This window comes from Zalophus californianus, chromosome X (assembly GCF_009762305.2).
Source record: "Zalophus californianus isolate mZalCal1 chromosome X, mZalCal1.pri.v2, whole genome shotgun sequence".
NCBI lineage: Eukaryota > Metazoa > Chordata > Mammalia > Carnivora > Otariidae > Zalophus > Zalophus californianus.
Window position 1 is genome coordinate 122,374,625 of NC_045612.1, and position 16,678 is coordinate 122,391,302.

A 16,678-nucleotide genomic window follows, 5' to 3' on the forward strand; every position below is an offset into this window, starting at 1 on the left:
TAAAAAAAAAGCAACTGGCAGGGAAGGACATAATTTAAGCTCTTGTGATTCCCGAAGTCATAGATAAGAAGTTTGAAGGGGGGACAGAATTAATGTTAGACCATGGCCCAAGCTGTCCTGCCCGGCCTCCGTGCACAGGGCAGAAACACAGATGGCCCGCGGACAGTGGTCCTGCCCCGTCCTTGGACGTCTTATAGCCCCAGTCTGAACTGTTATTTGGCCATCACCCACCAGGCTAAGATCAAGGGATTTTAAAGCTGACCAAACTGACGTCACCATCTTGCGTGAAAATCTTAGGAATCAGTCTTTAACTTCCCCGGATACTTGAGCCGTCACCGGAATCAGGTTTCCAGAGGGTCTGCTGGGCAGAAACATGCTGCGAAATCAGTATCTCTTCCACTTACAACATGCTTCTTGAGGACTGTGCTTGTTTTATTTTAAAAGTAAAGTTCAAACATTTAATTTTTAATAAGGTGCCAACGTTTACACAGAAGGTTACAATTAAAAAAAAAAAAAAACCACATTGCTGTGTGGTTGTTCCAACACCAAATGCGAATAGATCTCATAAAAGTCGCATGTAGGCTCATTCCCAGCACACCTAGGACGGCAAATAAATAGTTATTACTGCACCGGTGAAAATGGAGTCTGGTTAATGTTCCCAAGTTAGATACACATGCTCCTCCCCACCACCACCCCCCCCCCCATGTAAATCATTTCAAAGGCTCGGAGTGGAGGGCGATAAAACCCTGCCCACGTGAAATGAGAATGAAGGCGTACTATTGCAATTATGTAACTCGGTAGTGCTCCTCCTTGCGTCTCTCATCGCTTCCAGCTCAGCATCTGATAATGAGCACAGAGCAGATTTGCACATGTTGATAATGTAAAGTAACCAGTTCTCACCTAAGCGAAACAAATTTTGCGAGTTTCTGGGACTTCTTAGGGCCAAAAATAGATCTACTGAGATGTCTTCTCCTTTGTAAGGTTTTTGGAAAGTACTAAATAGAGGACTTGGAGATTGCCTGGTGGTGAGTAACAGCAAACACGGAATAGTGATTTGCTCCTCACACACTCATCTTTCCATGAATGCCATGTGCACATCTGCAGTCCCAGGGGATGCGCTGAAAAACGCAAGAAATTTGAATGTCCCTTTCGGGATACGCTTTATTTGGTGGCTGTCCCTTCTACAATGCATTTCCTTCGTAGCAGAGGGGGAGAACAAGCAATAGGTTGATGTGCCTCGTCAGAGAACTCCTTTTCCATTCTTCATTTATGTTTATTTACATAAAACACTGACTCAGAAAGAATCCAGAAAGTTCTACAAAGGCCTAAAGGCTTTGGTTCTGGAAAAAGATAAAAACACATTATTCCGAGAAATGTTTATTTTACTTCCACATCTCAGCTCTACTCCTCTTGCTCATCAAATCACCACGTAAAGTGGACGAAGTTCTACATCTGGATACAGCAAATACCTTCAGAATCCCTACCCGCGAACTTTTACAAGAAAGAGTGACAAAGAGCTTGGGAGCCAGTCCCCCATCGAGTTTTGTCTGGGACCCCAGGCCGGCAATCAACTCCCCCATCCGTGACCTTCACCTACCTGTCTGACCCCGGCCTTCTGTCGCCAAGAGCCCGAACCCCACAACAAATGAGAGGTTCGACTTATATGAAGGAAAACAAGGTTATCTGAGTCAAGGAGCACTCCCAGTGGTTTCCCGTGAACCTGTGGACTCCTCTACACTAGGCACTGGGGAGGACACAACACAATGCCCCTCGGTGACCTTGGCCCGGAGTAAACTGTCCCTTCATCCTTCCATGGCCTTGGCTGGAGGAGGAGGAAATTCTGTGGTTTCACTGACCTTTGGCCATCTGTTCACTTGTTTCGTGTTCCCTTCCGAAGCTCCTTATTTCAGCTAAAAGGGCGTCCTGGATTATATAAATCCAGGCTATGACTAACAGTCTTTTGGGAGGCCACGTGGAAGTAAGAGGGAACTACATGAAGCAATCTTTAAGACCGTTTAGGATTTAAAGTCCAGAAGAATCCAGCTTCACTTGCATGTGTTCCATGGAAACCCCAGTAACAACACTAATATTAGGATCTGTTACTCGACACTTACATGCCGCGAACGAGACACGAAGATTGAACTCTCTACCACTGACTGGTATTTCCACGATGAAGTGGCTATTCGATATTAGTTTGGAGGAGCCAGCATGAGCTGACTTAACTTTTTTAACCCAGAGAACATGTCAGTACATTTTCTTATGCCAACTAGAAGTTTCTAGGTTTTTATTAGGGCTAAGAAATGATGGCTTCTGACTGGCAGTTCTAGGTCAAATCTGACAGAAGGGGTGGGAAACTATGAGGTGAGGAGAGAGTGTCTAGAGGGTTTAGCAAGAAAGAGGGTAAGGAGGACAGGAAGGACGACAACAGGCACATGATGATGGCACCCAATCCAGCGGACAGCATTCCCTCCCCAGGACCAACGCCCCTTCCTTATTAAGAGAATCTAAATTTCGTTCAGAGACTAATATGTCTAGCTAAAAACCTTCCTTCCCACATTCACATGCAGCTAGGGGGAGTCATGTGACAGAATTCTAGCCAATAGATGTAAGCTGAGCATCTCCGGGAAAGTTTTGCTTTCCTGATACGGGCACTGCCCCTTGGTACGGGTCTCTTCCTCCCTCTTCCTGTCTAAGAAGCAGACATCCTACCTGGCAGCTCAGGAACCACCTTGTGGCTCAGAGGCAATGAGCCAGAGGACAAAGGATGGCAGAAAACAATACCAAAGGGCATGAATCCTTGATGATCATACAGAGAGAGCCGAGAGTGCCCGACCCCCGGGTTTCTCATTCAACTCTCCACTGTCTGTTGGATTTTTCTGTTATTTGCCGCCAAACGCACACCTGCTACGTCAATATCTGGTAACAAGGCTGCAAAGGGTGAGGGCCTCCCAGTGAGCTGGGAAGAGCCAAGACTGATGTGAGGCAGAAAGGGGGAGCAATCATACTCACACCGATCACACCGTGGACCTAAACCACAGCTACGTGCCTTCTCCCAGAAAAGACCAGAGTCCTGACTAAAGAGATAAATGCACCATAAGTTCAATACAAAGGTGCCCAGTGCTCAAACTTGCTGTCTACGATTTAACTCTGCCCTTCTGTGCTCTGCGTACAAGCATGAAAGCGCACGCTTAGACATTAAAGCTGGACGTTTTGCATCCTACGGAGAAGATAATGGAACAGATTTAGAATCAATTTAGCATTTCTCTTACAATCCATTTGGAGGAGTTCCCACTGAGACTTCGTATGCCTCACCCTCTCTGCAGCCATATTTAATAAGATCTGAAAGGAAAAATAAGTAGTAACACTGGGTGGCCTGTTTTGACCCTCACGTACGCTATTTGGAAATTAAAAGCACACTTACGACAAGCTGGCAGCATATAGGATATGGCCCATGGAAAGTGCTGGACTGCTCAATATTTAGGAATGCACGGGCAACAGCAATAAACAGGTGAGGCACATGCAACACATCTGCGACACAACAAGCAGGTGTGTATACCCTCCAAATCAGCACGAATCCCTCTGCGTGGGAGGAAATATGGGCAGCACGAAACACGCCAATAGTTCATTATGCAGTCCCAAGATGCTGGTCTTGCACAGATAAATGATTTCTTCATACTCTGTCACTGCAAGAGACCCTGGATGTTGGTTCGGAAACTGATGGAGAAGCAAAACGCTAGGCTGAGAACAGGAGCAAGAAATGGGATGGTCATGAGTGAACCAACTGGCAAAAAACTTCCAGCTTTCACTATGTTCCAATTTAATTTCTCTTGTCTTTTCCAACAGAGTAAGTGCAAATATCTTTAGTCCGATTCAGTAAAATAGCAGCAAAACTTCAGGAACCAATAAATAAAAGATGCTGACAGGCCAATACTCCTTTGCCTTTTGGACTCAAAGCTTCACAAACATCAGCCTTAAACACAAGGGGCAAACGTTTCTGGACTCAGCATTTGTGTTCCGTGTCCCTGGACAAACCACATCGTTTACACCCACCCCCAGGCCCCCCTGGCAGTTAATAAACTCATTAAAAAACACAGCTGGAAACTCACAAAGGGTTAAAGCTCTAAAATGCCTACTCATTGATGTCTTTTTTTAAAAAAGGTTTCATCCTTCTTCTTTTCAAACAAAGCTTTTTTTTCCCCACTGCCCCCAGCGTACAATCGTTCATTAGGATAATAACATATCATTTGTTTATTTCTTTTAAAATGACAGTTGTGTTTTTCTCAAAATAAATGCCACCTTGTTTCTAATTAAACATGATGGATTCAGGGTCCTGGTTTGCCATCTGGGCCATATGTCTCAAAACATCCTTTTTCGTGATGATGCCAAGAAGTCTCCTGGAGAAGAAACAAAATAGAGAACAGGGGTCAGCTCTGCAACATTGACTCATGCCTGCCCTAACCCCAGGGCCTTTTCCACTTGGATGCACAGCGAGACATTTCCCAGCTTTCCTGGCAGTTGGGTGGGGACAACTGAGTCAGCTCTGGCCAACGGCACGTAGGTAGAGACGGAAGATGCCCCTCCCGGGTCACCTGCACATTTCCTGACACTGTCTCTCAGGGGGCGACCAGAGGCAGAGGAGCCAGTGAAGGACTCTGAGGTCACAGAGGACTGACCTAGCAGCCACCAGATTCAAAGACCTGGGTCCTTGGATGACTCTGTGGTGCAGAGCCCACGCCTGCTGAAATGAAACCCACACTGGATGTGACGTGGGGGGGGAAATGAATCGCTATTGGGTTAGGCCGCTAAGATGGCAAGCTTGTTAATTAACAGCAATAAACCTACGGTGACTGATACGCTCTCCTAACTTTCAAGACGATAATCAATTGAGAAAGGGCTTGTGAAAGCCATTGTCGAAACTGGACCACATCACAGAAATTGCAAGTATAAGGTATTTTAAGTATAAGATAACAACCGATCCTACTTTAAATCTATCATACTGGACGGGTAAAGTCTGACATTCATGTCTCTGGCCAGACACGTGAATGGCCTCCTCTTCCAAAATTCCATTGCTTTCAACTTGCAAAAACAAGGCCTCTTCCCAAGGTTCCTTGTGTAAGGCCCCCTAGACTACACACTGCACAACCCCAAGGAACACCGTTCACAAACATGACAAGGTAAAGAGTGCCCTGGAGTGTGCAGAACGCACTGGCACAACCATTCCCGGCAGCCCTTGCCTCAATCTCGATTTGATTAACTACTTAAATGACCACCTGCTGGTACAAATCATGTCCCCTCAGTGAAGTAAAAGGTTTGAAAGAAGGGGACGTGCACAGCTTCTCTGGAGAAAGAAAGTTCCACTGGCCAAATGAGTCTGCAAGATGCGGCTCGGCCCGTCCTCCGCACACCCAAGAAAGAAAAGAATGAGAAGGAAACAGTGTCAGGCTAACGCTGTGTAGCTATTAACATGCAAGGCTTCTACTCTGTATCTGTGCAAAATAATGATATGCCGCCACGGCCGAAAACACAATCGTAATACCCTGTGATTTATTTAATCACAGCCAAAGTCGTCAAAGTCATCTCCTGTGAACCAGAAGGGAATGTGAAGAGGGAATGCAAGTATTTGGAGCAGCGTTCGACTCAGTTACCTCTGGTGAAATGGATGCTGGGTAGTGAAACTGTCAGGCTACAAGTCTGACTTCTTTGTCCCTGACCACACTGGACCTTGACCAACCCTGAAAAAGTGATTGTTTTCTGGTTTTAGTTTGCCCGTCTATGACCCTGGGGGAGACAGCGGGTACCACCTGTTCCCCTCTATCTCATGGGAACATCTGCAGGAGAGAGGAAAACTGCAAAAGGGGACTTGAAAAGCATGGATGTCAAAGCGCTGAAAGTGTCACGACTCTCCCGTGATGATCCAAAAAACGGGGGGAAATGTACAAAAGCGAGACAGAATTAGCAAATCGACATTCTGTAACCCCCAATATAATAATTAGTTTAGTCAATAATTATCCATGGATTCCAAAACCACTGGGTAAACGGTTGCTGGAAGACCAAAAATTCACCTGGTCTCAAAGGATCCCTCCACAGATTACGTACAGAGAGAAAAATGTCCCTTTACAATGGAGGGCTCTGGCCACCACCCCCTTATCTAAGTGGCAGAGCTTATCACCAACAAAGCTGGAAAAGCTGACATTGTGACATCATCTATGTTGGCATGTCGCCAGAAACGACTTCAACCAAATCAAACCACGGGGAAGCAATCAGATTCAGAATGTGAGACTACTGATCTGGATTCTTCAAAAAAAATCTGTGTCATAAATAAACAAAAAAAAGGGCAGGAAACCGTTCTAGATGAAAGACGAAAGGGGCAAAACAACCGAATGCAATGTGTGAACCCTGAAAGAATTCTGGATTGAAATTTGATATGCACTGGATATTGAATGATATACTGAGTCATTGTTAATCTTGTATAATTACAGTTTAGTGGTGATCTAAAATAATTTCCTTAACTCGCAGAAGACGTATGCTTGATTCATAGCTGCCAAGGTTTGAATGTCCTTCAGTAGGTGGATGGATACCCAAACTGTGGTCCCTCCAGACCAGGGAATATTATTCAGCGCTAAAAAGAAACGTGCTGTCAAGCCATGAAAAGCCATGGAGGAACTTTAAGTGCATATCACTAAGTGAAAGAAGCCAGTCTGAAAAGGCCACATCCAACTCTAGGACATTCTGGAAAAGGCAAAAGTATGGAGACAGTAAAGAGATCAGTGGTTACCTGAGTCGGAGGGAGGGGAGGAGGGATGAACAGGTAGAGCACAGAGGATTTTTAGGGCAGAGAAACCACTCTGTGTGATACCGGAATGGTGGACACAGGTCATTCTCCATTTAGCAGAACCCACGGAACGTACCACACCAAGGGCGAACCCTAATGTTAACTAGGGACCTGAGTCAGCGTATCAATATCAGTTCATCAAAGGCAACAGATACAACAAATGCAAGATGTTAATAAGGGAAATGGAGGGGACAAGAGAGTTTAGGTAAATGGGAACCTTGTACTTTACGCTCAATTCTTCTATAAACCCAAAACTGCTCTAAAAAATAGTCTATTAATTAAAGAAAACAAACCCTTGTGGGAGAAAAGTGGTCCCCTGAAAGGAGAGGGGTGCTGGTGCAAAAGGGTAAAACCAGGAACTGCTTTCTGGTCCAGCCGTTTAGAGCTACTTGGCTTCAACTGTGTTCATGTATTACTTTAAACACATTTCTAAAATTTATCAAAATGCAATGAGGTTGAAGATGTCCCATAAAACAAGATGCTGCTCTACTAAACCGGCCAAGCGGAGTCGGAGTCCTGACTTAGCGGAGGCGGCCATAACGAAGCACCACGGACCGGGTGGCTTGACGACAGAAATGACCGTTCTCACGGTCCCAGGGACTAGAAGGCCCAGACCAAGGTGCTGGCGGGTTTGGTTTCTCCAGAGGCCGCTCTCCTTGGCTCGCAGTCCTCACGTGGCCTTCTCCCTGGGCCCGCACATCCCTGTTGCCTCTTGCCTCTTGCCTCTTCCTGTCCTTGTAAGGACGCCAGTCTGATCAGATCAGGGCCCCAGCCCGAGGACCTCATTTAACTCTAATTACTTCCTTGAAGACCCCATCTCCAAACCCAGTCACGGTGGAATGTGGGGCTTCAACATATGAATTTGGGGGGACACAATTCAGTCCACACAGTTCTTCCACTTCATTTAAAATCAAAAAGGGACAGTAAAAAGGCGAGCAGCTTGTTCCTGTAATACGCCACTAAGAGAGCCGGGGTCGGAGGAGAAATGGGAGGCAGCGTGAGCAGCGGGGTCCACGGAGCAGGGGCAGCTAAGGGACGGTCCTCTGTGGTGGGCGGGGGGCCCTCTGCTGCTGGCGATCGCCAACTAGCAGACAGCCTCTCAACTGACACCGCTCTTTTGTCCTTTGCCATTTTCTCCTTGAAAGCCTGGCTCGGGACCTTGCCCTCTAGAACACCTGGGTAACGCCACCCAAATTGGATTATGTCGTGTTCCCCGGTAGATGACGAGCTCCCTGGCTTTATTATTGTTTAGACACCTTTTGAGCCTTTGCCAGGTCTCAGCCAGAGACACCCAGAAAGAGGGTGATGAAGCTAATGTTACTTTGAAAAAGTAGGACTTGTTAGGGTTTGCAAAGCCATGAGGACTCTGCTATCTCTCACACACCCACACACACACACACCCACACCCACACACACCCACACCCACACACACACACACACACACACACACATATCTGTAACTCTAACACGGGAAAGTCAAGCTACTCCACAACGTTTCTGGGGAAATACGAATTCAGAGCGGTCTTGGCTTAGAACAATTATTGCAAAAGAGGAAAGCTGAACATCCACCCGGAAGGACGCAACATCAAATCCAGCAGAGATCCTTAGTGGCGCGACGTGTCCTATTAAATCAAGTGTCTGAACTTCCAGCCCCTTTGGGTGGCAGTTCAAGTGAATCGAGGGAATGATAAACGGCCAATCTATGACCATGAACATATCCAATTAGAATAGCCGGGCTCTTCTGAGAAGGCCACCCCGTCTAAGTCCTGGGGGCCCACCTAGCAGGCCTGGGGAAAGCTAACTCAACCTCCCCCGCCCGCTCTGCCGGTCGAGAATCTCTGTGGGGAAGATTGCGCCCAAATGCAGGCTTAGCCACCGGAGGCTCCGTAGACTCGGGGCCTTCGGGGCACAAAGCCTTCCGTGGTTCCTGGTGTGGTTTCACGATGACCTTTGGAGCCCAGGCCCCGAGAAATCCTGCAGACGATGCAGATCCACGGGACGAGCTGGGGCTCTCGACGCGAGCAGGGAAGGCACATGGTGACGGAATACATCAAAAACGCAAGCTGGCTCAAGACATGCCTGCCCTGGCTGAAAGCCCAAGGAGATGAAAGGCCCGCAAACAAGGATCCCCTTGCCAGCAGTAACGTATCAGCATCTGTGTTTGTTTAAAATATGTAGAGCGAGAGAGAGTGCGATTTTGTTTTCTCGCTGAACATTCGGAGCCAATTTCGGCACCCTGATCTTCACAGGAAAACCTCATGGGGCTGCGTGAGGTGTGAGCGGGCGTGAAGGGCAGAATTTCCTGCCAGAACTGGAAATTCCAATGATAACTGACATTGGATTATTATTTTAAAGGAAAAGAGAAACTGCTATGCACTTGAGACGCCACGGGTGATCACGGTGGTATTTATGCCGGGCGCTGGAAATTCAGGTATGTAAATGGGCTAGAGCGTTTGGCAAAGTGGAGTCCCGGACCAGCAGCAGCACCCGGGAGCTTGCTAGAAATACGGATTCGCAGGCCCCTCCCAGACCCGAGGGATCAGTAACTGCAGTGGCCCCAGCACTCTGGCTTTAACCTGCAGCTTTAATCCTCTGGGGGAGTTCGGCAGCCCACTGAGTACCTTTAAAAATCACCGGCAGAAGTGATCTCTAGCCCCAAACATTTATTTGTTGCTTACCGATTGTCCCTCCCATGTGCAACACACTCCCCTAGCTGCAGTCAGAGCTGAGGACACCTGTCGTGGGGGCTAGGCGTTCTCTGGGTCAGTGTGCACATTCGGCCCCTTGCACAGCCAGCACAGTAGGAAGGAAGCGAGTGAGTAAGGAGGGCTCACTTGGCTGTTCACGGGCACCTAGTCCACAGTCACTGAGATCCAGAGCGAGTGACCTGGGCCAGTGAGTCTTCGTTGCAACGCGGGCCGTCCCGTGCACTGCAGGCTCTCGAATAGCATCCCCGGTCTCTACCCACTAAGGGCCAGGAGCATCCCCTCTCTCCAGCTGGGACATCCAAAATCTTGGGGGGCAAAATCACCCGGGTTGGGAACTGCTTGGTTGAACTGGAGCATGGGCTCCACGGTGTAAACTACGTTAGAGAGTTATGGCCTCGACACGGTTAGGGTGCCAAGGTCTCCACAGCCCCAGCCCACTTCCTCCCGTCAGCCTATAGAGGAATATGCTGGGCGGACAACCCTAGCTTCCAGGCTACCCTGACTGAGCCAGTCTCCTCCTCTACCCAAGCCTCCGAAGCCGTGGGATTTGGGGTGTACCTCTGAGCCCAAAGAAGGGCCCCTGGGGCACGGTACCTCTCAGGCCATCATGAACCCTCCATCTTTGCAATGCTAGTTTCCTGGCTTGCGGTAACACAAAGCGAAAGTAATATTGCCTCGGCAGAGACAAAGCCATGGGGGCCACCAGATCTCCCAGCTCGTCGGGAACGGTTGTTCTGAAAACGTGTGGTTGTTCTGAACAGATTGCTGTATTAGGGAACAATCTGAGCATAATGTGAACTTCACATTTGCTTATGGGTCATGTCATCCATGAGAAATTCCAGGTGAATGCAGAAAACTGCCCCCAGCTGAACCCAGGGGCACAGGAATACGGTTGGCCCCTGAACAACACCGGTTTGAACTGCATGGGTCCACTTACGTGCAGAGGTTTTTTCAAAACATACAGGACAGTACCATAAATGTATTGTCTCTTCCTTATGATTTTCTTAATCACATTTCATCTGGCTTCCTTACTCTACGAATACAGTACTCAGTACACTTCCAGACAAGATGTGTGTTAATCCACCGTTCATGGTATCGGTAAGGCTTTGGTCAACAGCAGGCTACCAGTACTTAGGTTTGGGGGGAGTCAAAAGTTCCGTGTGATTTCTGACGGCTCGGGACGCTGGCGCCCCCAGCCCGCGGGCGCCCCGGGTTCCACCGGACACAGCTCGCAAGCCGCAGCCCTTACGGTACCCACTTCTACAAAAAACTTCGGCACTTCTTCAAGGTACAGCGATCTAGGTATCGTAGCATTTACGTAGTTCCTAAGCACTCACCGGGCAGAGGCTGCGCTCCGTCTTCCTAGGTGCGCCCGGTGAGCGCGCCCTCGTCTCCTCGCGAGCCTGTGCCCTTCACTGCCCGCGTCCGCACCGCGCCGACATGCGGTGGCTTGCCCGGAGCCCGTGACAGCACAACAGGCTGTCCCTTCTCCCCGAGCCAAGTGTCACCCGGGGCGGGGGCGGGGCCCGCAGAGAAGCAGCCCAAATCCTTCTCCTTTGGCTCCTCCCCTTTTTGACTCAAACCCTCAGCCTCGGGCCGGACAGCAGCCCCACCGGGAGGTCGGCTGCCCCGCGAGGCCCCCGGGGACAGAGACCGTGACTCATTCGTCTTGTTCTCCTTGGGGTCCGGCCAGAGCACTCACCCACTCCGTGTCACCAGGCACTGCCGGAGCCCCAGCTTCCGGAAGATGTCCACCACCGTCTCCATGGGGGTGTGGTCCGTGACCGTGAACGGGCTGAGGTTGAGGACGCGCCGCAGCTTCAGGGGGTGCGGGCTGTTGGCCGGCAGCTCAGGGGGCTCCTCCGTGAAGTACATGATGGAATTGCTCACGATGCCCTCCTGCCTCTGTCTGGCATTCTCTAGAATGGGTGAGCAGAACAGTTAGCCACACAGAGGCCCTTGCTTAGCAACTCCCTCCAGCCCACACCCACAGGAACATACGCTTTCCCTCTATCTGCCTCCTAGAATCCCACAGAGAAGGGGTTCAGAGGGCAAATGCCACGTTCTTAATGAAGAGCTTCAGCCAAACATCGGTGAAATTGGCATCTCTCTTAAGCTAATGCCGTGCAAGGGTCCCCCTGCTGTGACCCAATCGTTCATTGCCAAAGTTTTGACAAGTGGGCCTGAGCAGGGTGACTTCTTTAGGAGAATGTACTGCCTCCTCCTGGGCTCCGGGGCACCCAAAAGGCCCAGGGCCCTCTACCCTTGCTTTCCTAACACTCCGCTCACCTCACCATGGGCTCAAGTTGGACGTGACAAGAAACCTCGCTTAGCTGCCCAACGACCTCAAGTAAGTTGTTTTTCCTTTTTTTTTCTTTTCTTTTCTTTCTTTTTTTTTTTTTTAAATAAACTGACCTTTAACTGGCCCAACTGGCATTACGAATCCTGAAAGGAACAAAAACCAATAGGACCATCCCAGGCTCACAGCCCAGAAATGCAGCTTAATCCCAAATATGCCCCTTGGGACCAAAGAAATAACTCCAGAAAAGCCACATTCCCCCCACCTCTTGGATCTCCTCTCTTAAAAATGGACCATTTTGTGGATTCCTCAAAGAAAGATAGTAAAACCGTTATGGTAACAATTAGCTTCTTTCTATCTGTAGGCAAGGACATGCAAAAGCAGGCCGAAGAAAAGTAGGGTAACAGGAACTCATTAGAAATACAGCTTTATGCAGTACTAGAAACCCAGGCTATTTTAAGTCACACATGAAATAAATCCATCGGTCTCAAGATATTTCTCCAAGGCGATTTTCCTTCTGTTGGAATTTTAATCTTTCTTTTGGTTCATGGGAAAAGGTTAGGAAAAATGTACAGTGAGGCTTGCCTGAAAATGGATCCTGGTTTCTATAATACATTTCTTGCCTCCTCAAAGACTACTATTCACCGATATTGTTCTTTGAAAAATAAAAATCTAACTGCCTGCTCTAAGGCCGTTTATTGCAATAGAGTACTCTAATGGAAAACTGGCAGCATTCGGGGTCAGGCTGAGTTTGAAAAAGGGCCTCTGTTTAAAAGAGGAACAGTAGGCCCGCTGGGCAAATGCCGGCACATTATGTGGGTCAGGTTAAATGTAGTTGCATCAAATGGGATAGGGTTCAACCACAAATACCAGATGACGCTGAGGCACAACATGTTTTCAAGTGTGGATGCTACGTGATACACACCGCACATTTCTCTCCTAAATCACCACAGTTCTGGCCCAGAGCACGGAGGCCAGGAGGCAACCATCAACACGTACTTAGGCGCTGCTCCTTCTCGCAGACCGAGAATTCTCTAACAGTCCCACGTGACAGGAACCCATCTATTTCAACAATGAGGTCGACCGGATCAAGGATCAGTCTTCATCAGGACTGGATCAAGCCACAAACCTCAATCAAGAACTGAACACACGATTTGCTGAACCCCTCCTAAAACCAAATACAATTGAGTAAACTGTCGATCCACTTGTCGAAATAAATAACCACCGTCTAGTTCCTCTGAGTCTCCTGATTGGGTTAGAAGCCCTGATTCTCCCAGCAGCTAGTTCAGTGATTTCCTGCTCACCAGTACATTCCCAGCGCCTGGACAATGCCTACTATAGAGTAGGCACACGACTGCTATTTGCCAAATGCATGCATTAATCAATCAACAGGTGAATGAATGAGTGAGTTCTACTAAATGTCAGCGGACTTGGTTCTGCCTGCCGTGTGGAACAGAGCCTATTTCACGTAGGAGACACTGCGAAGGAAAGCCCACGAGCTGTTCACTGCCGCAAAGCATCGAAGGCCCCAGCCGGGCTCAGAGCCGGAGATGTGGGCCATGTTCCTTGCTACTCCAAGAGTGGCAACTGCACCTCTCTCTGGAAGGGCTCGGCTAGGCCACTTTGGAACTCCACTAGCAAGACTTATCTGAACGCTTCCAACGGTGCGAGCGGGGGTGCTACATACAGGCCAAAAGCTGACGAATGGAAGAACCAGCAAGAACGCTTTTTGCCTCTCTCTGCTAGGGTCAAACATCTAGTTCCGGTTTGGACGGGAAATCTTCATCAGTCACCACAATGCCTGCGACAAACTACAGCATGTATGCTCACAGAGAGCGGAGGCTGACTCCTGCCCCGACCCCCCCCCCCAAACCAGTCCTCCCAGCGACTAGAACAGTGCCAGCACACGGTGGGTGCACAAGAAATAGTTCCTGTAGGAAAGCTTAAGCCAACTCCCCACCCTGGGGATGATCCAGCGCTACAAGAGTGTAGACTCCCAGACCCCAGGGACTCAGGGAAGCCTGTGTTGGAAAAGAAACCCCCCCCAAAATGCCCAATGTTTACGTATGTAGAAGACCCAAAAGATAAGAGGGAAATGCACCAAATATTAACCATGGCCTTCTATGCTGTTGGGAAAGTGGGTGCCTTTTTTTATTTTCCCTTTTGCTTCTGATTTCCCCAATATTCTATGAATATGTATTGCTTTTTAAAAAACGGGGGCGCCCGGGTTGGGAAAGTGGGTGCCTTTTTTTATTTTCCCTTTTGCTTCTGATTTCCCCAATATTCTATGAATATGTATTGCTTTTTAAAAAACGGGGGCGCCCGGGTGGCTCAGTCGGTTAAGCGTCTGCCTTCAGCTCAGGTCATGATCTCCAGGTCCTGGAATCGAGCCCCACGTGGAGCTCAGAGCTCAGCGCTCAGCGCTCAGCGGGGACTTTGCTTCTCCCTCCCCCTCTGCCCCTCCCTCTGCTTGCGCTCTCTCTGTGTCTCTCTCAAATGAATAGATAAAATCTTTAAAACAAGCAAACAGGAGGATGGGTTAGCCTGGTGATGGGTATTAAAGAGGGCATGTTCTGCATGGAGAACTGGGTGTTATATGCAAACAATGAATCATGGAACACTACATCAAAGACTAATGATGTAATGTACGGTGATGAACATAACATAGTAATAAAAAAATGTTAAAACAAGCAAATAAGAATGTACCAAACTTCACTTTTAATTGTTTTAAAGGTTAGTTAAGCTGTTCTTAATACAAGAGGTTTGTTATCTATTGTACCAGAACTAGTATCAGTGGCCACAGCTCCTGAAAAATGAGATACATTTTGTGAGTACCTGCTAAGGTACCTTCCACTTTCTAGTGGACAATACAATGGCAACGCCAAGCACAGAGAGGGGACTTAAGAGTGCTGGTAAAGTAAATTTCACAAACTATGACAGACCAAGAAATTTTAAGGCCGGAAATAATCACATATTCAGGAAGCTATTCCCATGGCTTTTAGAGCAATGGTTCTCAACCGGGAGCAATGCTGCCCTGACCCTCAGGGGACATTTGGAAACATCTGGAGCCATATTTGGTTGTCCTAACTGGGAGATGGTGTTGCTACTAGCACCTAGTGGTCAGAGACCAAGGATGCTGCTAAACATCCTACGGTGCACAGGACAGCCCCCACGGGAAAGAATGATCCGGCCCCAAATGTCAACAGTGTTAAGGAGGAGAAGCTCTACTTTGGAGTCATCATATTTTTAGAGAGAGAATACTCTTATCATCCTGTTCATCAAAAATGCTTCCATGTCACAGATGTCATTAACTAAAAATGTTAAAGTGGAAAACTGAAAGCAACTGTAGTGGTGGTCAGTACAAAGAAGATGTGATAAATAAAAATAAATAAATGTGATAAAATAAAATAAAATAAAAACTATTTAGAAGAACAACCAGATGATTTTATGGTTAAGTTACAGTTTACTGCAGCACGGAAAAGTCCCTCTGTGCGTGTGTTTCAAGCCCCAGCGGAAAGCAGCAGACGACACCACTGTTCCCCGTGGCCTATTCCAATCATGAACAGCCCTCCCAGGAAGGAACCGCCTTATCCCTAAATAGCCCTTCCAACAGATCTGACACTTTGTTCAGTTCTGGACGCAGATCCCTTTCTGCAAGTAAGCATCTTGCACATGCTGGAGAGCCATCATTAAATCATCCACCAGACAAAAAATAAATGAGGGTTCCCTTAGCTCTTGCCTGTGACTCTAACTTTCCATCCCTTTAATCATCTTTGCGGCTTCCCGCTGAGTCCTCTCTGAACCGGTCCTCACCTAATTGCAGAATTCAAGACTAGAAGAGTCTGAGCCCTGCTGAGCACAGAAAGAGCCTCATGTTTGCAAATAGCACCGAGAGGCAAAGTCCCATTTACCGGGAATTTGCACATGGGTCACACATGGCCCCATGTGTCAGAATGTGATGGGGAAGCGCGCCGCATGTCCTAGGTGGGGTAACCGCTCCCTAACAAGGACATCGGCTATGGTCTGGTATTCCAGAGATGGTTGGAAAACAAACCATTTTCAGCTTCACGTGAGCAGTTGCTACAATTTTCTTTCTTTTTTTTTTTTAGATTTTATGTATTTATTTGAGAGAGAGAGAGCACAAGGAGGAGGAAGGGGCAGAGGGAGAAGCAGACTCCCCGCTGAGGAGTGAGCCCGACGCAGGACTCAATCCCAGGACCCCGATATCATGACGTGAGCCGGAAGGCAGACACTTAACCGAGTGAGCCACCCAGGTGCCTCAGTCGCTTACAAATTTTAACATGATGTATAAGAAAAACCCTTATTTGCCTCATTTACCATTCTTGTTCAAATTATCTTGGTTCTACCTATCTATAATCTTTGCTCCTAATTCCCCTGAAAATGAAACTGGCATGAGACGGTCACTAGATAAATGCTAAAGTCATATTTCTAGATTCACGAAAGACCCCATAATTCTGCAAATACAGGTCACCAATTTCTCCACCAGGGTACTGGGACTCTGCTATTTCCATAGATCAGGGAAACAGCTTTTCTGATTGCTTAGAGTGAAACACCCCTTGCCTTTCCACACACCACGTCAACAGCAGCTTCTATACTATTATCAGTCTGATTGAAAGCATACAGGTATTATTTACACGGCGTGTTGCCTCTTCAGACATTCCAAACATAGCTTCTAAGAGCACGCTCCGTCGGCAAGCCTAAATTTCTTCACTGCCCGGTTGATGACAATTACTGCTTCCCACTTGATTACAGTAATGGGTTTCAGCAAAATTAGTAAGCTGTCTCTTAGCAGGTGTGCCCGGAGCTGCACAATAGGTA

General features: G+C 47.9%; 1 protein-coding gene across 6 annotated transcripts in view; it reads right to left on the reverse strand.

Moving 5' to 3' along the window:
- Window positions 1–4,230: 4,230 nt before the first annotated feature.
- Window positions 4,231–16,678, reverse strand: part of CLCN4 (chloride voltage-gated channel 4) — a 63,586-nt gene continuing 51,138 nt past the window's right edge. For all 6 annotated transcript variants that reach the window (XM_027608056.2, XM_027608059.2, XM_027608060.2 and 3 more), the window contains 2 exons: window positions 11,243–11,459; window positions 4,231–4,394 (listed from right to left, as the gene is read on the reverse strand). In XM_027608056.2, the coding sequence (XP_027463857.1) occupies window positions 4,304–4,394; window positions 11,243–11,459 (308 nt within the window). In that variant the 3' untranslated portion in view covers window positions 4,231–4,303. The remainder of the gene's footprint in view (window positions 4,395–11,242; window positions 11,460–16,678) is intronic.